General features: G+C 49.5%; 1 protein-coding gene across 5 annotated transcripts in view; it reads left to right on the top strand.

Moving 5' to 3' along the window:
- The first annotated feature begins 8,366 nt into the window (after nt 1-8,366).
- Nucleotides 8,367-23,237, top strand: part of PXN (paxillin) — a 58,513-nt gene continuing 43,642 nt past the window's right edge. For 2 of the 5 annotated variants that reach the window (XM_008004926.3, XM_008004927.3), the window contains exon 1: nt 8,375-8,521. In XM_008004926.3, the coding sequence (XP_008003117.3) occupies nt 8,509-8,521 (13 nt within the window). In that variant the 5' untranslated portion in view covers nt 8,375-8,508. Of the gene's footprint in view, nt 8,522-23,237 lie in introns of all 5 variants that reach the window. The other 3 variants (XM_008004928.3, XM_037996306.2, XM_008004924.3) reach the window with 3 other exon arrangements.

The following is a 23,237-nucleotide window of genomic DNA, read 5'->3' as shown; positions in this document are numbered from 1 at the left end:
CTTACTATGTTGCCCAGGCTGGTCTCGAACTCCTGAGCTCAAGTGATCCTCCTGCCTCAGCCTCCCAAGTGCTAGGATTACAGGTGTGAGCCACTATGCTTTGCCATTTATTCGACTTTTTGAGACGTTTTCCTACAATGACCAACTATTGCTTTTGTAAAGAAAATGTCAACATCTATGTTGTAAGCTCTGGAACTGACTCTTCTAAATCTGCTTTTTTTCTCTTTTTTTTTTTTTTTTTGAGACAGAGTCTTGCTCTGTTGCCCAGACTAGAGTGCAGTGGCTCGTGCAACCTCCACCTTCCAGGTTCAAACGATCCTCCTGCCTCAGCCCCCTAGCAGCTGGGATGACAGGCACATGCCACTATGCCCAGGTACTTTTTGTATTTTAAGTAGAGACGGGGTTTCGGCATGTTGGCCAGGCTGGTCTTGAACTCCTGACCTCAGGTGATCCACCTGCCTCGGCCTCCCAAAGTGCTGGAATTACAGGTGTGAGCCACCATGCCCAGCCTCTTTTTTTCCTCTTATCCTCTTTCTTCCCAACTTCAGTTAATGCAGTGCTAAGGCTAATTCATTAAGTGTGTGCTTAATAAATGTTATTCACCCAACAGATGTTTATTGAGCCCCTGTTGTATGCCAGCACTGGGATAGAACAATGAGCAAATGGCCTCCACCTTTCTGAAGCCTGGAGTCTAAGGAGACAAACACAAATAAATGAATAGGAATTATTATAATTATTATTATTATTTTTGAGACGGAGTCTCACTCTGTTGCCAGGCTGGAGTGCAGTGGTGAAATCTCGGCTCACTGTAACCTCTGCCTCCTGGGTTCACGCCATTCTCCTGCCTCAGCCTCCGGAGTAGCTGGGACTACAGACACGCGCCACCACGCCCGGCTAATTTTTGTATTTTTAGTAGAGATGGGGTTTCACCATGTTGGCCAGGATGGTCTCCATCTCCTGACCTCATTATCTGCCCACCTCAGCCTCCCAAATTGCTGGGATTACAGGTGTGAGCCACTGTGCCTGTCCGGAATTATTTAATTATAATCATGATGAGTGCTTCTAGAATGCTAAAAAAAAAAAAAAAAAAAAAAAGATTTTATTTATTTTTATTTTTATTAACTTATTTTTATTTACTTATTTTTATTTTTTTTGAGAGGGAGTCTTGTTCTGTCACCCAGGCTAAAGTGCAATGGCACAATCTCGGCTCACTGCAACCTCCATCTCCCGGGTTTGAGTGAGTCTCCTGCCTCAGCCTCCTGAGTAGCTGGGATTACAGGTGTATGCTACTATGCCTGGCTAATTTGTGTATTTTTGGTGGAGATGAGGGGTTTCACCATGATGGCCAGGCTGGTATTGATCTCCTGACCTCAGGTGATTCATCTGTCTCGCCTCCCAAAGTGCTGATTACCGGGGTGAGTCACTGCGCCTGGCCCAAAAAAAGATTTTAATAACAGAGCTGACATAGTTCAGCAGGTCAGGGAACAGTTTTCTGAGGAAATGGTTTTTAGGTTAAAACCCCCAAAATAGATCGGGCACAGTGGCTCACCCCTGTAATCCCAGCACTTTGGGAGGCCAAGGTGAGTGAATCACAAGATCAGGCATTTGAGACCACCCTGGCCAACATGGTGAAACCCCATCTCTACTAAACATACAAAAATTAGCCGGGTGTGGTGGCACACGCCTGTAATCCCAGCTACTCGGGAGGCTGAGGCAGGAGAATGGCTTGAACCCGGGAGGCAGAGGTTGCAGTGGGCTGAGATCATGCCATTGCACTACAGCCTGGGTGATAGAGCGAGACTCCATCTCAAAAAAATAAATAAAATAAAATAACCCAAAATAATGATAGTTGACATTTAAAACTGTATTGTTCAATGCGGTAGCCGCTAGCCACATGTGACTACTGAGTAGTTAAAATGTGGCTAGCTGGGCCAGATGCAGTGGCTTATACCTGTAATCCCAACACTTTGAGAAGTAGAGGTGGGCGGATGGCTTGAGCCCAGGAGTTCGAGACCAGCCTGGGCAACATGGCAAAATCTCATCCCTACTAAAAATACAAAATATTAGCCAGGTGCGGTGACGTGTGCCTGTAGTCGCAGCTGCCCAGGAGGCAGAGATGGGAGGATCATTTGAGCCTGGGAGATTGAAGCTGCATTGAGTCTAGATCTCACTACTGTACTCCGGCATGGACAACAGAGTGAGACTCTGTCTCAAAAAAGAAAAAAAAAGAAAAGAAATGTGGCTATTTGGATTGAGATGTGCTGTACGTGTAAAATACACATTGGATTTTGAAGAACTTCATACAAAAAAAGAGTAAGATATCTCACTGATATTTTGTTATATTGATTACAAGTTGAAATGATAACATTTAGGATTTTTTTTTCTTTTTTTGAGACAGAATCTTGCCCTGTGACCAGGCTAGAGTGCAGTGGTGAGATCTCAGCTCACTGCAACCCCTGACTCCCTGGTTCAAGCGATTCCCCTGCCTCAGCCTCCCTAGTAGCTGGGATTACAGGCACATGCCACCAGCTAATTTTTGTATTTTTAGTAGAGACGGGGTTTCACCATGTTGGCCAGGATGGTCTTGATCTCCTGACCTCGTGATCCGCCCACCTTGGCCTCCCAAAGGGCTGGGATTACAGGTGTGAGCCACCGTGCCCGGCCAACATTGAGGATATATTGAATTACATAAAATATATCATTAATATTAATTTTATCTATTTCTTTTATTTATTTATTTATTTATTTATTTATTTATTTTGAGATGGAGTCTCACTCTGTCCCCCAGGCTGGAGTGCAGTGGCATGATCTTGGCTCACTTCAAACTCCACCTCCCAGGTTCAAGCGATTCTCCTGCCTCAGCCTCTGGAGTAGATGTGATTACAGGTGCCCATCACCATGCCCGGCTAATTTTTGTGTTTTTAGTAGATCAGGTTGTTAGCCGGGCTGGTCTTGAACTCCTGACCTCAGGTGATCTGCCCACCTCAGCCTCCTAAAGTGCTGGGATTACAGGCATGAGCCACCGCGCCCAGCCGTATTTTTTTATTTTTTATTTTTTATTTTTTATGTTTTGAGATGGACTTCTGCTCTTGTAAGCCAGGCTGGAGTGCAGTAGCATGATCGTGGCCCACTGCAACTTCCGCCTCCCGGGTTCAGGTGATTCTCCTGACTCAGCCTCCCAAGTAGCTGGGATTACAGGCGTGCACCCCCACACCTGGCTAATTTTGTATATTTAGTTGAGGTGGGATTTCACCATGTTGGTCAGGCTGGTCTCGAACTCCTGACCTAAGGTAATCCACCCATCTGGGCCTCCCAAAGTGCTGGGATTACAGGCACGAGCCACTGTGCCTGGCCTGTTTCTTTTATTTATTTATTTATTTATTTATTTATTTATTTATTTAGAGATGGAGTCTCGCTCTCACCCAGGCTGGAGTGCAGTGGCGCGATCTCAGCTCACTGCAAGCTCTGCCTCCCGGGTTCACGCCATTTTCCTGCCTCAGCCTCCCGTGTAGCTGGGACTACAGGCGCTGGCCACCGCGCCCAGCTAATTTTTTGTATTTTTAGTAGATACGGGTTTCACCATGTTAGCCAGGATGGTCTCGATCTCCTGACCTCTTGATCTGCCCATCTCAGCCTCCCTCTTTCATTTTTTTAAAAATCTTTTTTAGAGAGGAGGTCTTGCTAGTTTCCCAGTTTGGACTCAAACTCCTAAACTCAAGCAATCCTCCTGCCTCAGTACCCCATGTAGGTGGGACTACAGGCATATGCCATTGCACTTGGCTAAAAAAGTTTTGATTGGGCCGGACACGGTGGCTCACACCTGCAATCCCAGCACTTTGGGAGGTGAGGCAGGCGGGATCACCTGAGGTCAGGAGTTCAAGACCAGCCTGGCCAACATGGTGAAACCCCATCTCTACTTGAAAAACTATAAGAATTAGCCGAGTGTGATAGCGGGTGCCTGTAATCCCAGCTACTCAGGAGGCTGAGGCAGGAGAATTGCTTGAACCCGGGAGGCGGAGGTTGCAATGAGCTGAGATCACGCCACTGCACTCCAGCCTGGGCGACAGAGTGAGACTCTGTCTCAAAAAAAAAAAAAAAGAAAAGAAAAGTTTTGATTGCATATCTGGCTTGCATTCTGTTTCTTTTCCCCTCCTTCCTCCCTTCTTCTTTTTTTTTTTGTTTTTTTTTTGTTTTTTTTTGGACAGAGTCTTGCTCTGTCACCCAGGCTGGAGTGCAGTGGCGCGATTTCAGCTCACTGCAAGCTCTGCCTCCCAGGTTCACACCATTCTCCTGCCTCAGCCTCCCCAGCAGTTGGGACAACAGGCACCCACCACCACGCCCGGCTAATTTTTTTGCATTTTTAGTAGAGACGGGATTTTACTGTGTTAGCCAGGATGGTCTCGATCTCCTGACCTTGTGATCTGCCTGCCCCCGCCTCCCAAAGTGCTGGGATTACAGGTGTGAGCCACCACGCCCAGCCTCCTTTCTTTCTTTTTTTTTTTTTTTTTTTTTGACAGAGTCTCATTCTGTCACCCAGGCTGGAATGCAGTGGTGTGATCTCGACTCACTGCAACCTCCCTCTCCTGGGTTCAGGTGATTCTCCTGCCTCAGCCTCCCGAGCAGCTGGAATTACAGGTGCATACCACTATGCCCAGCTAATTTATGTTTTTAGTAGAGATGGTGTTTCACCATGTCAGCCAGGCTGGTGTCGAACTCCTGACCTCAAGTGATCCACCCACCTTGGCCTTCCAAAGTGCTGGGAATACAGGTGTGAGCCATGGTGACCAGTCGAGTTCTGTTTTTCTTTCTTTCTTTCTTTCTTTGAGACGGAGTTTTGCTCTTGTTCCCCAGGCTGGAGTGCAATGGCGCGATCTCGGCTCACGGCAACCTCAGCCTCCCGGGTTCAAGTGATTCTCCTGCCTCAGCCTCCTGAGTAGCTGGGATTACAGGCACCTGCCACCATGCCTGGCTAACTTTTTGTTTTTGCAGTATTTTCAGTAGAGACAGAGTTTCACCATGTTGGCCAGGCTGGTCTTGAACTCCTGACCTCAAGTGATCCGCCCACCTTGGCCTCCCAAAGTGCTGGGATTGCAGGTGTGAGCCACTGTGCCCGGCCAGGTTGAGTTCTGTTTCTAGTGTTGAGTCAAGAGTGTTATTTTGTGGTGACAAGGATCATTCTAAGTACTAGGTGTGTAGTTTCTTATTTAGTCCTGAGGACTCTGAGAGGCAGCTACTATTAACTTTTCTATAGGGGAAGAAACTGAGACACAGAGTAAATTGCCCAAGATGAACCACTAGCAAGAAGTCAGCAGGGTTGTCCATCTGCTCTGTTAATGTCATTTAATCTTTAGGAAGAATGAAAAAACCTGATTGATTTTATCAAATGCAAGGGACTGAATGTTCATATCCTTGAAAATTCATATATTGAAATCTAATCTCAATTCGATGGTGTTAGGTGAGGCCTCGAGAGGTGATTAGGTCATGAGGGCAAGGCCCTCACGAAAGAGATTAGTTAGCGCCTTTATAAAAGGGAACCCAGAGAGCTGTCTTGCCCTCTTTGAGCCATGTAAGGATACAAGAAGTCAACAGTCTGCCACCCGGAAGAGGGCCCTCCCCAGAACCTGACTGTGCTAGCACCCTGATCTTGAACTTTCAGCCTCAGAACTGTGAAAAAGTAGATTTCTGTTGTTTATAAGTTACTCGGTCTATAGTATTTTGTTGTAGCAGCCTGAACTAGACACCAAGTTTAATTGCTGCAGGGTGAGAGTTCGAGGGAAGAAGGAAGCCAGGGAGGAAATGAGGGTTTAGGAATGATTTACATGAGGAAATCCCTGGTGGGGACCTGAGTGTTCGAGTTCACCAGCACTGATCTCTGAAGCTTCAGTTCTCTTTAGAACTCCACGTACCAATGAGAAACTTGCTCATTCAATGGGTACCTTGGCATTTCCAGACCACACAGCTTTGAAAAAGAAAGGTTTTAGACCTTTGGAGAAGTAGCGTATGCCCTGGGATTGGTCTAAGTCGTAGCAGTTTCACTTAGCCGTTTCATAACTAGGCCTTGGCATAAGCCTCCCCAGGTTCAAATCTCAGTTTCCTTACTTATTAGCTGTATGACCTTGGGTAACTCAACCTCTCTGACTCTCAACTCTTCCAGCTGTAAAAGGTGCTAACAGTGCTCATCTCCTAGGCTTGTGGTCAATATTAAATGTCTTGTCTACAGACCTGTGCACATGCTGTTCCACACAGCTGGGAGTGGTGCGTGGCTACTCATCCTTTATGGTAGCCACTTTGCTCTTTTGCATGCACCTTTAGATTCAAGAAGGTAGACATCATGTTAGTCTTATTCATCATCCCAGCCTAGGCAACAGAGCTAGACTGTGTCTTAAAAACACAAAAACAGGCTGGGCACGGTGGCTCACGCCTGTAATCCCAGCACTTTGGGAGGCTGAGGCAGGTGGATCACCTGAGGTCAGGAGTTCAAGACCAGCCTAGTCAACATGGTGAAACCCCGTCTCTACTAAAAATACAAAAATGGCCGGGCGCAGTGGGTCACGCCTGTAATCCCAGCACTTTGGGAGGCTGAGGTGGGTGGATCACCTGAGGTCAGAAGTTCGAGACCAGCTTGACCAACATGGAGAAACCCTGTCTCTACTAAAAGTACAAAATTAGCCAGGCATGGTGGTGCATGCTTGTAGTCCAAGCTCCTTGGGAGGCTGAGGCAGGAGAGTCGCTTGAACCCAGGAGGTGGAGGTTGCGGTAAGCCGAGATCGTGTGCCATTGCACTCCAGCCTGGGCAACAAGAGCGAAACTCTGTCTTTAAAAAAAAAAAAAAAAAAAAAAAATTAGCCAGGCATGGTAGTACACACCTGTAATCCCAGCAAGAGGCAGGAGATCACCTGAGATCAGGAGTTCAAAACCAGCCTGGCCAACATGGTGAAACCCCGTCTCTACTAAAAATACAAAAATTAGCCAGGCGTGGTGGTACACGCCTGTAATCCCAGCAGGAGGCAGGAGAATCACTTGAACCTGGGAAGCGGAGGTTGCAGTGAGCTGAGATTGCACCACTGCACTCCAGCCTGGGCAACAGAGTGAGACTCCATCTCAAAAAACAAAAACAAAAACAAAAACAAAAAACAAAACAAAAAACATAAAAACTAAAACAAAATAGAGGCATATGCAAGTTGTTGGAAAAGAATGCAATAGAATGTTTGAGGAACAGTCTTTGCTCTTGCATTTATTATAGGAGAATGTGGCAGCCTCAGAAGCTGCTTGGATCTGCCTTTACAAAATGACTGAACGTGGTGGGAGCATTGGAACCCGGATACTTCTGCCCAAGGGGACTTCTCATTTTTTTTTATCATGGAGTTCCCTGATGGGTTGACTTGTCTGTCAGATCTGGGTCTCCTTGCCCAGCCCTGCTTATTTCCCCTTCTCTGTCACAGGCATTACCCCTAGCTTTACCTCAGCATCTCATCTGCTTTCTGGAGGACCTGACCTGGCCCAGAAGGCCTGGATTCTTGAGGGACAAGGGGAACTTGAAGCTGTACTTGCAGAGCAGTTTGATATAAAATCCACAAACTTCCATCACCCATCCCAACGGGTAGCAAAGGACCAATGATAGGATAATAGTAACTACCTCTAGGAGTATTAATTTAGAGAATAGCTATATAGTGTCTGTCTTTTCAGACACTTAGTAAATGGTAGCTGTTATTATTGCCCAATTTCCGAGTGTGGGGGAACACTGGGCGTGACTTTCATGTCGTTTTCCCTTTAATGTCTAATGTGGGGTACCCTCTGCCCCATGCGCAGTTTTGGAAGAGGGTCTAGGGAGGGTGGATGTGTGGAAGTAATATTAAGAGAGATGGAACCACACAGGTATTGGGTTTGGGCCAGAAAGGGTAAACTGCGAGCTGCACTGCCATCGATCCAGAGGGCGACCCCAGGAAAGGTCAGCCACGGGCTCCAGGCCTTGCCTGGCACTGACTTATGATCCTCCTGGGTGGTGACCTACAGGTGACAGACAGACGGACAGATGGGCAAAACTGACTCTCCAGTGGACAGGCATGTGATGACCGAGTGGCCGACGAATGCACAGACACATGGCTGACTGTGGACGGATTTGTCATCCACAGGGTCAGGCAAGTGACTTTGAGAGGGACGGAAAGACGGATGGGAGTGGCTGGAGGCCTGGGAGCCGCCCACCTGCCCGCTCAGCCGCGAGGGGGCGCCACCGCTCCGCCCAGCGACGCCCACTGCCCGGGCTCGCGGCGGGGGCGGGACCAGCCTGCGCAGGGGGCGGGGTCAGCAAACTCGCGGGGGTGGGCGGGGGCGGGGCGCGCGTGCACAAGGGGGCGGCCGGGGGCGGGGCGCGCGGCGGGCGCGGGCGCGCGCGGCGGCGGCGCGTTCCGTTCCGGGCCAAGGCTCGCGGCGGAAAAGTTGCGGGGCATAGAGGAGCGGCCCCGGGACGGGCAGCTAGCGCGACCCCGAGCCGGCGCCCGTGGTCCGGCCATGGACGACCTCGGTGAGTGAGCGGGAGGCCGAGGGAGGAGGAGGCGAGAGGCGCGCAGCTCCGGGCCGGGCGGGCGCCAGCGAGCGGCGGGGGCCGCGGGATCCCACCCGCGGCGGCCCCGGCCTCAGCTCTCGTCCCTGCCGGCCGGGGCTCCGCGGGGCCGGGATCCCTAACCCGGGCCTCAGTCCTGGGCCAGGCCGGCCTCGGCACCGACCGCACAGCAGCCACTCCCCGTCTGGGACGGCTTCACCTCTGGACCCCCGACCTCGGGGACCCACCCCCATCTCCCAGAAGGGCCCCAGGGACCAGCCGGCCCCTCCGGGACCCACCCCGTCCGCTGCAGGGACGGGACTTCCTGGAGCGGGCCACCTCGTCAGCTACGGGACCCTCACCTCGCAGAGCTCTCCCCACCCCCACCTTACAGATCGACCGCCCAACTCGGGGAGCAGCTGCCCGATCTCATGGGCTGCTCCCTCATTTCCTCGACCTGCTCCCCGTCCCTCCAGGGCTGCCCCCCACTTCACAGACTGGCACCCCCCTTCAGGGATAACCCCTCGGAGCCCACCCCTTTCATTTCACAAGTCAGATGCAAAAGCTAGAGACGAGCGTGTGATGACCACACCCCCATTTCAAAGACAAGTTTCCCAGTCTGCCTGCTCTCCTGACCCCCCACTTCAAATCTGGTCACCCCGTTTCAAGGACCCATCACTTATTTTCTCTCACTGCCCTCCCCACTCTGTGGACCAGCCCCTCAATTCACAGACCAGTCCGTCTTCCGTGGTATCTAAGCCTAGAACGGTAATTTGGTGAGTCCTGATTCTTTCCCCACCCCCAGATTCTGGTGAAATGCCAGGGGAATGAGGTGGGAGGTGGGCCCCAAGGTATGGCCATCCCTGAACGTGTCCTGGCTAGCAGGGTCCCCTCCACCCTCTCTGCGTCAGGCCCTGCTGGAAGCCGCGCAGGTAAAAGAGGACAGGATGCCCAGAACAGAGTTGTACTGTTTTCCTGTTATTGGAGTCCCAAGGCTACTCTTTTCAGTCCAGTCTTGATCTGGTGTTAGGGGAAAGAAAGCATCCCGTGGAAGCAACTCTAAACCCAAGGGGGTTGGTGTCAGGGTTCTAGGAATGCCTTGGGTGGCGTGAACGCAGGAGTGGGAGGATTCGCTCGCTCTCCCTCCCCTTCACGCCTGTAGCTGGAGGGCCTTGAGCTTGGGAGGTGAGGAGGGGGGACACGTTTCTTCTCTGTAGGAGCCTTGTCTTTCCTCTCTGGACTGTGGGTGGCTTGTGTGACCACTGATGCTTCCTCTGTCCCAGGCTCTGAGGAGTAGATTCAGCAGACAGGACTGATGGACCTCTACCAAGCAGCGCCGGGCACTAAGTTAAGACTGGCTATTTGTAGGCGCTGGACCTGACTGCTTCCCTCCAGCTTCCTTTTGGGATCAGGGTGCCCCTGAGATCCTGGAGCTGGGGGTGGTGTAGGGTCCTGCCTGTTTTGCAGAGTGAGATGGCTGCCAAGTGTAGTTCTGCCTTTGGGTCAGGCTTGGCACCCATTTTTTCAGTGTGCTCAAGGTTGGCATGGCTTCCAGGCAGGTATTTTTTTTTTTTTTCACATAAAAATAGCTCAGCTGGAAGGAGGCTGGGGGATGTTCCTTGAATCCAGGATTTAAGAGTCTCAGTGCTTTCCCAGTGGGAACTGGGAGCAAAGTTACAGTTTCTAAAATGCTGGTGCAGTTCTGTGGCTTCCCGGCAGTCCCCGTGCTGTTTCACGGACTGAGAAAGTCTTGGTAGAGCTCGCCATGGAAATCCGGAGTTCCTGTCTTCTGACAGTCTTCCATTTAGGGCCAGGAAACTGAGTTCTGAAAGGAAAGAGAGTACTGTATACGGGAGAGGGGATTGTAAGGATTTAAATGGCTGTTTGTGGAGTACTTCCCTGTACCTTGATTTGTGGTATCCTCACAACAACCCTTTTATCAGATTCCGCCTTAAAGCCAATGCAGTCATGACTACCTGCCTTTTTACAGATTGAGAAAGCTGAGAGTTAGAGAGGTTGATTCTCTTGCCCAAGGCTGCACAGCCATGAAATGACAAAACCGTAACTGGAAGCCCAATTCCTAGCTCCTAGATCTGCGGCTCTTGTATACCAAGAAGGCTTTTTTTCCTGGGGAGGAGGCAAGGGCACTTGAAGGAGGGGTTGCCACTGGGTGATGGCTGTCACCTGTAACTTCTGCTGCTTTCTACTATAGACGCCCAGTTGCTTACATCCGGGCTGCCCGATTTCCTTGGCCTGAGCTCCCAAGGGGAAAGCCACGCCTGGCTGACCAGAGCCCGGGGTGGGAGGAATGGGGTGTGCAGGAAGGGAGAGGAATTTGCCTTTGCACTGGGGCCCCGTCAGCTGTCTGGATGGCGGCTCAGCACACTGCCCGTCAGCTGTTTTCCTTAGAGTGGACACAAAGCCCAGACCTGTTGTTTTTATTTTTCTCCTGAGCGTGCTCTCAGCCATGTGCCTCCTGGTCCCTAACACAGGGGAGAGTTTATGGTGTGTCCAGTAGCAAGGCCAGAGGGTGCATCACCTCCTCCGTGAGTTTGTTTTTTGGTCTGATAAAAAATGGGGAACTCTTCTCCTCCCCATAACTGCCAATGACAGACTTGCCATGTGCTGTTTAATAAGTTACAAATTTAATAAGTTACAAATTTATAGCTCTCTGAGCAGAAAAATATCAACACAGCATGTTCTGCCCTTCCCTGTGTGTTCTCTCTACTTTGTGCTTTGGGGTGGCTGCTTGGTGGCTTTTCTTATTACTGTTTAGATGCTAGTTTGGCCCAGAGTTCACTCTGTTCGAGTTCTGGCTAGAGTTTCCTGGACAGAGTTCCCACAACACTGAGATGCACTCTGACTGTGTTTTCTAACCCGATTGCTTGCTCTCCCTCTGTTCATGTTCTCAGTGTACTTAGTTGGGGCTTTGACCACAACTGTGGTCTAATCATGATCACATGCACTTCATGGGAGACAGGCGCTGTACTCAGCGCTTTACAAGCTGTATCACAACCTTTCAGAAACGGAGGTGTTTTATCTCCACTTTATAGATGTGGAAACCTGAGCTCAGGGAAGTTTAGTGGTAATGCTGGGATTTGAACCCAGGCTCATCCAATTCCAGATCTGGTCGTCTTAAGCGTCGGAAGGTGGTAGGTGCTGGTGACTAACCAGGGGGATGAGCCTTGGGGCCTACTGAATAATTGATAGTTACCTTTAACAATTTCTGCCCTAGGGGCCATTCCCAGGAAATGGCAAAGGGTGTGTCCAGTGCGAGACTCTTGGTAGCTTTGCCTTCCCATCCTCTAGCAGGGGGAACAGCCAGCTGTTGGCAGTGCCCAGTTGCTGCTGGAATCTGGACATGTCTTCTTTCAGCTTCTCAGCAGTCTTGACCCTTTGGAAAACAGTGCCTCATTGTCCTTGGGGGTAGTGCTAGGGGGGCAGAGGAGTTGCCTGGGGCATTGGGAGCTATAGAACCTCCCCGTTTCCATGGAAAGTCTGGACTTTGGGCTTTCCTGTCTGTGATCCCTCTGTGTGTTAGGGCAGAGTCAGGGCACCCAGCTGCTGGGCCTGTGGCAGAGGCGGCATTTACCCAAGCAGCGATGGTGCCCTCCTGGTGGGCTCTGTGTCAGTGCCAGACCTTCTCCTGGGCTTTGTACTACTAAGGGGCAGAGCTGGGATTCAAACCCTGGTGGGTTTGATTCTTCAGCAGGTACCCTTTCTGATATGTGAAGCTGTCTGCTACCTGGGCAGACATAGCTTGATGGAGAAAGGCTCAGCCTACTGGAAGCCAAAGCCCTGTCACTATGGGTTCAAGGTCTTTTGAGGGAATATCTCAGTATTCCTTTTTTCCAGCTTCCCTAGTGATGGCCATGCATTGAAGAAGCTGGGTGTACCCTTGGCTGGAGAGGCTGATGGAAGGCCAGAGTTATTGGTGAGCCACTGAGCAGCCCTCCTCTCCTATTTAGTCATCGCGCATGGAGTAGCTGAATCTGAAGCTTCTCTTGGGTCTTTACCTCGCTCCAGAGATGTTGAATAAACTTCTAGCCTCATTGCCGCCTTTCCCGGGGTCGTCCTAGTCTGAGTCATTAATAATAGCAAAATCTGCCGGGCATGGTGGCTCACACATATAATCCCAGCACTTTGGGAGGCCGAGGTGGGTGGATCATTTGAGGTCAGGAATTCAAGACCAGCCTGGTCAACATGGTGAAAGCCAATCTCTACTAAAAATACAAAAATTAGCTGAGCGTGGCAGCGGGTGCCTGTAGTCTCAGATATTCTACTCAGGAGGCTGAGGCAGGAAAATCGCTTGAATCTGGGAGGCGGAGATTGCGGTGAGCCGAGATCGCGTTACTGCACTCTGGCCTGGGCACATTTTTCTTTTTTACAGTGTTTACAGAACTTTTTCCCGTCATATTTATTGAGCACTTATTATGTGCAGGCACTGTGCTGGGCACCTTACATGCATTGCTTGTTTGAATCAAGCTGTCCATATGAGGCAGGTTTTATTATTAGTAGTATTACCACTACCCATTTTATAAGTGAGGAAACAGACACAGAGAGGTGAGCCCACTTGCCCAAGTTCTACAGCTAGTGAATGGCAGTGCTAGGATTTGAATCCAGGTGGTCTGGCTGCTGAGTGGGACTTGCGGCCAACTGTTTTGTACACTTTTTTGTTTTGAGACAGGGTCTGCAGCCTCCTAGGCCCAAGTGATCCTCCTCCCTCAGCCTCCCCAGTAGCTGGGACTACAGGCGCATGACGCAATGCCCTGCTAATTTGTAAAATTTTTTGTGGAGACAGGGTTTCACCGTGTTGCCCAAGCTGTTCTTGAACACCTGGCCTCAAGCAATGTGCCCGCGTCGACCTCCCAAAGTACTGGGATTACAGGCGTGAGCCATTGCGCCTGTGCATTCTTTACTCTTCTGTTCATAATACTGCATCTGATATGGGTTGCTCATTGGTTTGACTGTTTTCTGTTTCTAGGACACTAACGTTTTTCTGCCCCCACCCTATTCTCTGTTGTCTTCCACATCTGTCATTTCCCTCTTCTCTGCAGCTTCTTCTCTTTCTTTTGTTCTTTCTTTCTTTCTTTTATTTGAGACAGACTTTCACTCTCATTGCCCAGGCTGGAGGGCAGTGGCGTGATCTCGGCTCACCACAACCTCCGCCTCCCAGGTTCAAGCGATTCTCCTGCCTCTGTCTCCTGAGTAGCTGGAATTACAGGCATGCACCACCACGCCCAGCTAATTTTGTATTTTTAGTGGAGATGGGGTTTCTCCATGTTCCTCAGGCTGGTCTTGAACTCTTGACCTCAGGTGATCCTTCTGCCTCAGCCTCCCAAAGTGTTGGCATTACAGGCGTGAGCCACTGCACCCGGCCTTTTTGTTCTTTCTTGGGGACACACACTCAGGATGGGATGCAGGGTCCTGTGGGGAGTGTCTCCTGTTCCAGGGGAGGCCCCACTCCTCCCTCCCTGGTCACCTCTCCAGTCGCCTGTTACTCTTGAGACAGAGCAGTGAGCTTACAGCACCACTGCCAAGGAGAACCTGGGGCAGGTCCCCTGTGGTCCCTTCCCAGCTCCTCTGCTCAGGAATCAAAAGCCTTCCGGTGTCTCCAGCCCCACTACACCTAAACATGCTCCTTGTCTTTCCCATGTCCAGAGGAGGGAGTTGTTGAAAACTTTATGGTGGAAAATGAAGGATGTCCTATGGGAGGAGGAGAGGAAGAGAAAGAATCAGGAAGCTGAGTTTTCTCAGAAATGTTCGCAAAGCAAGTCATGGAAATGGCTTCCGGGTGCCCTTCTCACCTGGGATGGGCCCCGAGCCTTCATCTACAGCCTCACAGGGTCTACTCTGCCTTTTGCAGTCTGGGTCTTGTTGGGAGTCTCTTATCTGGCCTCCAGTGTACATTCATATCCTGATAAATCTTCCAACTGACTAACCGATTGCCTAACCAGGGTCTCAGGGCTGGCCTCTCCAGGGAGGCCTTGGATGCTGGGCCAGTGGTAGACAGAACATGCGGTTGGCCAGGCCCAGTGGAGCCCCAGTGGCCAAGTCTTCCCTTAAAGATGGCCTCTTAATGCTTATTTCTTGTGTGATTGTGGTATTGTGGTTTTATGGGAAAATATTGTTATTGTTAGGTGCATGCTAAAGTACTTAGGAGTAAAGTGTCATGATGTCTTGCAACTTATTTTTATTTTTTTATTTTTTATTTTTGAGGTAGAGTCTTGCCCTGTCACCCAGGCTGGAGTGCAGCAGCACAATCTTGGCTCACTGCAACCTCTGCCTCCTGGGTTTAAGCAATTCTCCTGTCTTAGCTTCCTGAGTAGCTGGGACTATGGGTGCATGCCACCACACCCGACTAATTTTTGTATTTTTAGTAGAGGTAGGGTTTCACCATATTGGTCAGGCTGGTCTTCAACTCCTGACCTCAGGTGATCCACCCGCCTCAGCCTCCCAAAGTGCTGGGATTACAGGCGTGAGCCACCCCACCTGGCCTCAGCTTAGTTTGATTTGTTTTTTTTTGTTGTTTTTTTTTAAGGCAGGGTTTTGCTCTTGTTGCCCCAGCTGGAGTACAGTGGCATGATCTCAGCTCACTGCAACCTCCACCTCCCAGGTTCAAGCGATTCTCCTGCCTCGGTCTCTCGAGTAGCTGGGATTACAGGCATGCATCACCACACCCAGCTAATTTTTGTATTTTTAGTAGAGACCAGTTTCTTCGTGTTGGTCAGGCTGGTCTCGAACTCCTGACCTCAGGTGATCCACCCACCTCGGCCTCCCAAAGTGTTGGGATTACAGGCGTGAGCCACCGCTCCCAGCTTAATTTAGTTTTAAATGATATAATGAAAAACAGGATACATACATAGAGGGCAGAGAGCACAAGGGCCATGCATTCATACAAAGTGGTAAAACAATGACAGTCTAATCTAAATGAGAGTACACAGGCCTCTCAACTTCTCTGTGTGTTTAGACATTTTCATAATGAAAAGTTGGAGAAAAGTAAGGAAACCCTGCTTTTCCGTGGTGGACTTGGAGTTGTTGGACCAGGGTGCTGGCCTGCGCCTGCCTATGGTTGGCCCGAATGACTGTTGGCCTCCTGTGATTGTGCAGGTGGTGGGAAGACTGGGTGAGCAGAGACAGGAGCTGGGGGGGCCTCAGGTGACAGTGACTGCTGACTGTCAGCTGGGAAATGGGGAGCACAGTGCTGTGACCTGTGCAGAAAAAAGACAGGCCCAGAGACAGTGTGTGTCCATAGGTGTGGAGGCAAGCTCATGAGTTACTTGAGCATGATGACATTAATCAGACCAGGGTTGAAGCATGTGAGATGCCGAACTTTGGTTGGAGTTTGAGATGGGTTGTCCAGGCTGGTGGGACACAGAGCAAGACTTTTTTTTTCTTTTTTTTTTGAGATGGAGTCTTACTCTGTCACCCAGGCTGGAGTGCAGTGGGGTAATCTTGGCTCACTGCAACGTCTGCCTGCCAGGTTCAAGTGATTCTCGTGCCTCAGCCTCCCCAGTAGCTAGGATTATAGGTGTGTGTCATCACGCCTGACTAATTTTTGTAATTTTAGTAGAGATGGGGTTTCACCATGTAGGTCAGCCTGGTCTCGAACTCCTGACCTCAGGTGATCCGCCTGCCTCAGCCTTCGAAAGTGCTGGGATTACAGGTGTGAGCCATGGCGCCTAGCCAGAGCGAGGCTTTACACAATTCAGGGAACAGTCTCTGGGCAGCTTGAGGCCTGCAGGAGGGGAGGGGATGCCTTTTGCCTCACATCATGAACCCCTTATCTGTGTCCAGTGGAACACCATTTGCCTATGGGCAGTGATGGCTGATGGCCCCAGGCCCTTGCTTGTAGCTCAAGTCCGACCATCCAGTTTTTCAGCCTTCAGGCTCCCTCTCCTGGAATCCCCACTCCCTTGGTCCCTTGTGTCTAGTTTGTGCTGACTCAAAGCTGGCCTTCTTGGGCCTCCAGTCTGTTTTGGGGAAATAGCTGCATTCTGGCACCAGTGGCCCTCTTGGCTCTGAGGTAGAGGTGAGGGCCCTGCCCACTAGAAACATTTCGGGCAGCCAGCAGGCTCTCATAAGGGGAGGGCTTCATGCCAAGGTCTTCTTTCAGCCTCATGTCATCTATGTCAGCATGCAAAGATGCCGAGACTGGCCACTTTTCGAGGACCATGAGGTCTTCTAGCAAGGGCTCAGAGCTTCACTCTGCCTATTTGAAAGCAGCATGATGTGTGTTTTATGGGGGAGGGGGTGGTGCTGGGAGGAAGCTTTATGTAATTCTTGGCTGGAGCTCAGGTAATTGTTTTAATGAAATGGAATGCAGCTTATTCAGAATTCGCTTGGCAGAAACAGCCATGTTCTGTTCTGTTTTCTTGTTGGGGAGAGCAGGGCACACATTTCCAGCTGTTTTGAATCGTAGAACTCTGGGTGAGCTGGAGCAAGGTGGGTGGAACCCTCCAGGGAGCTCCAAGGAGCTTCAGGCCGATTCTCTTCTGGATCCCGGTCTGTGTGTATCATTTTGAATGAGCCATAGAGACTTTGGCCTCTTCTAACAACATAAAAGCCCTACTGAGGCGGAGTGTGTTGGCTCATGCCTGTAATCCCAGCATTTTGGGAGGCCAAGGCCGGTGGAACACCTGAGGCCTGAGGTTGGGAGTTCTAGACCATCTTGACCAACATGGGGAAACCTCATCTCTACTAAAATACAAAATTAGCTGGGCGTGGTGGCGCATGCTTGTAATCCCAGCTACTCGGGAGGCTGACGCAGGAGGATTGCTTAAACCTGGGAGGCAGAGGATGCGGTGAGCCAAGATCAGGCCACTGCACTCCAACCTGGGTGGCAGAGTGAGACTCTGTCTCAAAATAAATAAATAAACCCTATTGAAAGCAGGCTATGAAATGGGCACAATGCCTTCTTTCCACTTTGTTGGGAGACTGAGTGAGGTGCTTAGCACATAGCAGACAGATCCTCAAGGATGGCCTCTATTTCCTCACGCTTTATTCCACCCCCCACGTCCCCATCTTTCCACCCCCTTTTATACCTCATGGCCACCATCTTCTGTCAGTGTAGATGGCTGTGTCCCCAAGGTCCCCATCTGCAGGTCCACCTGGCTCTCCTTTTACTTCTGGTTCCCTTTTTCTTCTCTCCTTCTCTTCTCTTCTTTCTGTTTTCTCACAGGGTGGTCTTTTTCTCTTGCCCAGGATGAAGTACAGTGATCTGATCACAGCTTACTGTAACCTCCAGTTCAAGCAATCCTCCTGCCTCAGCCTCCCGAGCAGCTGGGACTACAGGCACGTGCTACCATGCCTGGCTAATTTTTTATTTTTTATACAGCCGGAGTCTCATTATGTTGTTCAGGCCGGTCTTGAACTCCTGGCTTCAAGCAGTCCTTCTACCTTGGCTTTCCAAAGTGCTGGTATTGTAAGTGTGCGCCACCATGCGTCTTGCCTGTTTTCCTCTTTTTACTTTTCTGCTCTTATTAACTTCAGTTTTTTGTTTTGTTTTGTTTTTTAGACAGAGTCTTGCTTTGCCACCCAGAGTAGAGTATAGTGGCGTGATCGTGGCTCACTGCAACCTCTGTCTCCCAGGGTCAAGCGGTCCTCCTGCCTCACCGCCTCACTCCCCCACCCCCCTCACCCCTTCCTCCCCCACCCCACCCCCAGCAGTAGCTGAGATTACAGGCACATACTACCATGCCTGGCTAATTTTGTATTTTTGGTAGAGATGGGGTTTCTTTCGTTCACCATGTTGGCCAGGCTGGTTTCGAACTCCTGAGCTCAGGTGACCCGCTCACCTCCACCTCCCAAAGTGTTGGAATTACAGATGTGAGCCGTTGTACCCGGCCTGCTCTTACTAACTTTTTTACTTTGCTCCTTTTTATTTTATTTATTTTTTAATTTATTATTATCTTTTTTGAGACAGAGTCTTGTTCTGTCACCCAGGCTGGAGTGCAGTGGAGTGGATCTCGGCTCACTGCAACCTCTGCCTCCCGGGTTCAAGTGATTCTCTGCCTCAGCCTCCTGAGTAGCTGGGACTACAGGCGCCTGCCACCACACCCGGCTAATTTTTGTGGTTTTAGTAGAGACAGGGTTTCACCATAGTGGCCAGGCTGGTCTTGAACTCCTGACCTCGTGATCTGCCTGCCTCGGCCTCCCAGTGGTGGGATTACACTGCGCCTGGCCTGCTCCTTTTTTAAATTTTAACACAGCCTGACCCATTCTTCCACATTTGCTCTTTTGCTGAGACACCCGTTTCATCCTTTAGCTGCCATATTTTTTTCTCCCTTCCTTAAGCTCTGCTTGCTTCTCCAGAGACCCTGCCACCTTCTTTTCCCAAGTCTCCTCTGATCCGAGTGGAGGTGCACCTGGGTGTTTTCTCAAAGGATTTCTCTGAACTCCTTGTTTTTCTCCTATGCACCTCGGTCAGTTAATCAACTGCATGACCTCTTTTGTAACCTGTGTGCTGGTGACTCCCAAATTTATATTTCCACCCCTGACGTGAATTCTATTGTCCAGATTCTTCCGGTCTGCCCGCCAGCAGAGACTCAACTCATTTCCTTTCCACTCTCCCTTCTCATCTACTCCCTTCTCATTTCCTTTCTCCTCTCCCAGGCCCCATCTAACTGCCTGTTCTCTGTTAGCGCCCCCTCTCTTCTCTGGGCCTGTATTAGATAATGGACATTTCTGCAGCACGTTAAGCTTGAGGACATATTTTCACGTGCTTCTTTATTTTTTAAAAAACTGAACCTTAGGCCAGTCGTTGTGGCTCACACCGGTAATCCCCGCACTTTGGGAAGCCAAGGCAGGCGGTCTCGAGGTCAAGAGATCAAGACCAGCCTGGACAACATGGCAAAACCCTGTCTCTACTAAAAATACAAAAATTAGCTGGGCATGGTGGCCCGTGCCTGTAATCCCAGCTACTCGGGAGGCTGAGGCAAGAGAATCTCTTGAACCAGGAGGCGGAGGTTGCAGTGAGCCGAGATCGCGCCATTGCACTCCAGCCTGGTGAAAGAGCGAGACTCAGTTTCAAAAAAAAAAAACAAAAAAACACTAAACCTTATTGCTTATATTCGAAGTTTACAACATCGTTGTTATGGGATACATATAGATAGTAAGGTGGTTACTAAAGTGAATCGGATTAACGTATCAGTCATCTCACAGTTACTTTCCTGTGTGCCAAGAGCAGCTAAATCTACTTATGTAACGAAATTCCCTAGCAAGATTTTCTTACCTTCAGCCCTCATGTCATACATTTGATTTCTAAACTTGTGCATCCCATGTATCTGCTACTTAGTATTCTTTGACCCACATCTCCCCATTCCCCACTTCTGCCCATAGTAACCACTGTTTCATTGTCTCTCTCTCTATATATATTTACATATATATAAAAAAGATATATACATTGGACTGGGCACGATGGCTCACGCCTGTAATCCCAGCACTTTGGGAAGCTAAGGTGGGTGGATCATCTGAGGTCAGGAGTTTGAGACCATCCCGGCCAACATGACGAAACCCCGTCTCTACTAAAAATACACAAATTAGCCGAGCGTGGTGGTATGGGCCTGTAGTCTCAGGCACTTGGGAGCCTGAGGCAGGAGAATCGCTTGAACCCAGGAGGTGGAGGCCGGAATGAGCCAAGATCATGCCACTGCACTCCAGCCTGGGTGACAGAGCAAGACTCCATCTCAAAAATAAATAAAATAATAAATAAATAACTATATGTATATAGTACATATATAAGTGAAGTCACGCAATGTTTTTGTTTTGTCTGCCTTATCTTACTTAGCATGTCCTTCCATGCTGTAGCAAATTGGCAAAATCTCCCTTTTTAAGGCTGAATAATTCATTGTATCTATATACAATAATGTATAAACCACATTTTCTTTATCTATTTTTCCATTGACAATCATCATTTTTTATATGGTTCTGATCACCACCCTTTGAGGTAGGTAGTAGTTATCTTCATATTATAAATGAGGAAGTCAAACTGAAGCCCAGAGGAGTTAGTGGAAGGGAACACACCCAGTGTTACCACAGGCAATGATGCAAGAACCTGAACCTTGGGTGGGTCTTCCCACAACCACCCCAGTCTCTTTCTGGTTTTTCTTTCTCTCTCTCTCTCTTTTTTTTTTTTTTTGAGATGAAGTCTCGCTCTGTCACCCAGGCTAGAGTACAGTGGCGTGATCTCAGCTCACTGCAACCTCCGCCTCCAGGGTTCAGGCGATTCTCCTGCCTCAGCCTCCCGAGTAGCTAAGACTACAGGTGTGTGCCATCATGCCTGGCTACTTTTCATATTTTTAGTAGAGACGGGGTTTCACCATATTGGTCAGACTGGTCTCAAACTCCTGACCTCAGGTGATGCACCTGCCTTAGCCTCCCAAAGAGCTGGGATTACAGGTGTGAGCCACTGTGCCTGGCCTTCTTTTCATATGGGAAACCTCACGGCAGAAATTTATGGGTCAGTTTTGGCCTGCAGACCATTGTTGCTTGGTCTCCATGGTATTTAAAATATTCCAAATTGGTTGCCTACATTTAAAGCATCAGGTGATGGCACCAAAAAGTCCATGTCATTCCTTTTTTTTTTTTTTTTTTGAGATAGAGTCTCACTGTGTCGCCCAGGCTGAAGTGCAGTGGCACGATCTCGGCTCACTGCAACCTCCGTCTCCTGGGTTCAAGCAATTCTCCTACCTCAACCTCCTGAGTAGTTGGGATTACAGGCACCACCACGCCTGTCTAATTTTTGTATTTTTAGTAGAGACAGAATTTCATTGCATACCGTTTCTTTTGAAAGATCAGGCTTCATGGGATGCATATACTCTGTCACCGCTTGGTTAACCTCAGTAGCTCCAGCCTCATGTTTGACCCTCTCTGTTGCCTACATTGGGTCTCACTGGCCTCATACGTATTCCTACTTGGCCCCTGCTTTGGGGTATTCTAAGAACGCCCTGTGCTTGATATTTAATGACCAATGCAGTTGCCAAATCTCAGGGGTATCTTGTACTGCAGTCTCTGAATTACATTTGACTTCTGACCATGCCAACCACTCAGTTCTGCCTTGAGTCTAGATCTTGGTTCAAGTTGCAGAAAATAGCCTTCTCCTGACTCACCTTACCCTCTGCCTTTAAAATCTTAGCTGAATCCACCTTTTTGAGAAGGCTTTTTTCCCAGATAAAACTAACCAGTCTGTTGACCCTCCTACTAAGGTAAAACTTCACAGATCTGTGTAAATTGGGCTTTCTTCTGTCTCCTGCTCTGCCCTGTAAGCTCCTTGAAGACAGGGATTTTATCTGCCTTTCAAATATCTCTTACCACCAAGCACCGCTCTGTTCTCTCTGTGGTCGCTTAATAAATACTTAATGGTGGTTGATGATTAAATGGGTATGAACTGCGACACCCACAGTGATGCTGAGCCTGCAGCAAACCACTTCCTCCTCTGGAGAACCTGAGTTCTCTCTGGGTTCAGGGTGGGGAGGTGGCATAGAACCCAGCCTCTGACATCAGCCACACTTGGTTCTGTATCAGTGCAGTCGCCTACGACTTGTGTGACCTTGGCAGACACTTTACACTCTGAGCCTTGGTCTCCTAATCCATGAAATAGGTGCATTTCCTGACATACTTTCCTAAAATACTTTCAAAGTGCTCAGTAAATGGTGATGGTTATCGTTCATTCTTGGAATAATCTTGACAACTCCTGGGGTGGACGGTTTGGCTTTTGGTATTACTCTCTTGGCATTTGTTTGTTTATTTATTTATTTTTGAGACTAAGTCTCGCGTTATCACCCAGGCTGGAGTGCAGTGGCGCGATCTCAGCTCACTGCAGTCTCCGCCTCCTGGGTTCAAGCAATTTTCTTGCCTCAGCCTCCCAAGTAGCTGGGATTACAGGCACCCACCACCACGCCTGGCTAATTTTTGTATTTTAGTAGAGACAGGGTTTCACTATGTTGGCCAGGCTGGTCTCAAATTCCTGACCTCAAATGATCTGCCCGCCTTGCCTCCCAAAGTGCTGGGATTACAGGAGTGAGCCACCGTGCCGGCCTGTTTGTTTATTTATTTATTGAGATGGAGTCTTGCTTTGTTGCCCAGGCTAGAGTGCAGGGGTGTGATCTCAGCTCACTGCAGCCTCCGCCTCCCATGTTCAAGTGATTCTCATGCCTCAGCCTCATGAGTAGCTGGGATTACAGGCATGTGCCACCATGCTGGCTATTTTTTGTAGTTTTGGTAGAGATGGGGTTTCACCATGTTCGCCAGGCTGGTCTCAAACTCCTGACCTCGATTGATCCACCCACCTTGGCCTCCCAAAGTGCTGGAATTACAGGCGTGAGCCACCATGCAGGGCCTTATTTATTTTTTAATTAATTGATTTTTTTTTTGAGACAGAGTCTCATTCCGTCACTCAGGCTGGAGTGCAATGGCACGATCTCGGCTCACTGCAACCTCCACTTCCTGGGTTCGAGCAATTCTCCTGCTTCAGCCTCCCGAGTAGGTGGGATCACAGGCGCCTGCCACCACGCCCAGCTAATTTTTTGTATTTTTAGTAGAAATGGGATTTCGCCATGTTGGACAGGCTGGTCTTGAACTCCTGGGCTCAAGTGATCTGCTCACCTCGGCCTCCCAAAGTGTTGGGATTACAGGTGTGAGCCATTGCACCCAGCCCACTCTTCGAATTTAACTTCCACTTAGTCTTTAGGTTGGCTGC

Source organism: Chlorocebus sabaeus, chromosome 11, assembly GCF_047675955.1.
Source record: "Chlorocebus sabaeus isolate Y175 chromosome 11, mChlSab1.0.hap1, whole genome shotgun sequence".
Classification (NCBI taxonomy): Eukaryota; Metazoa; Chordata; class Mammalia; order Primates; family Cercopithecidae; genus Chlorocebus; species Chlorocebus sabaeus.
Note: the sequence above shows the minus strand (reverse complement) of the source record. Positions and strands in the feature narration are given on the sequence as shown.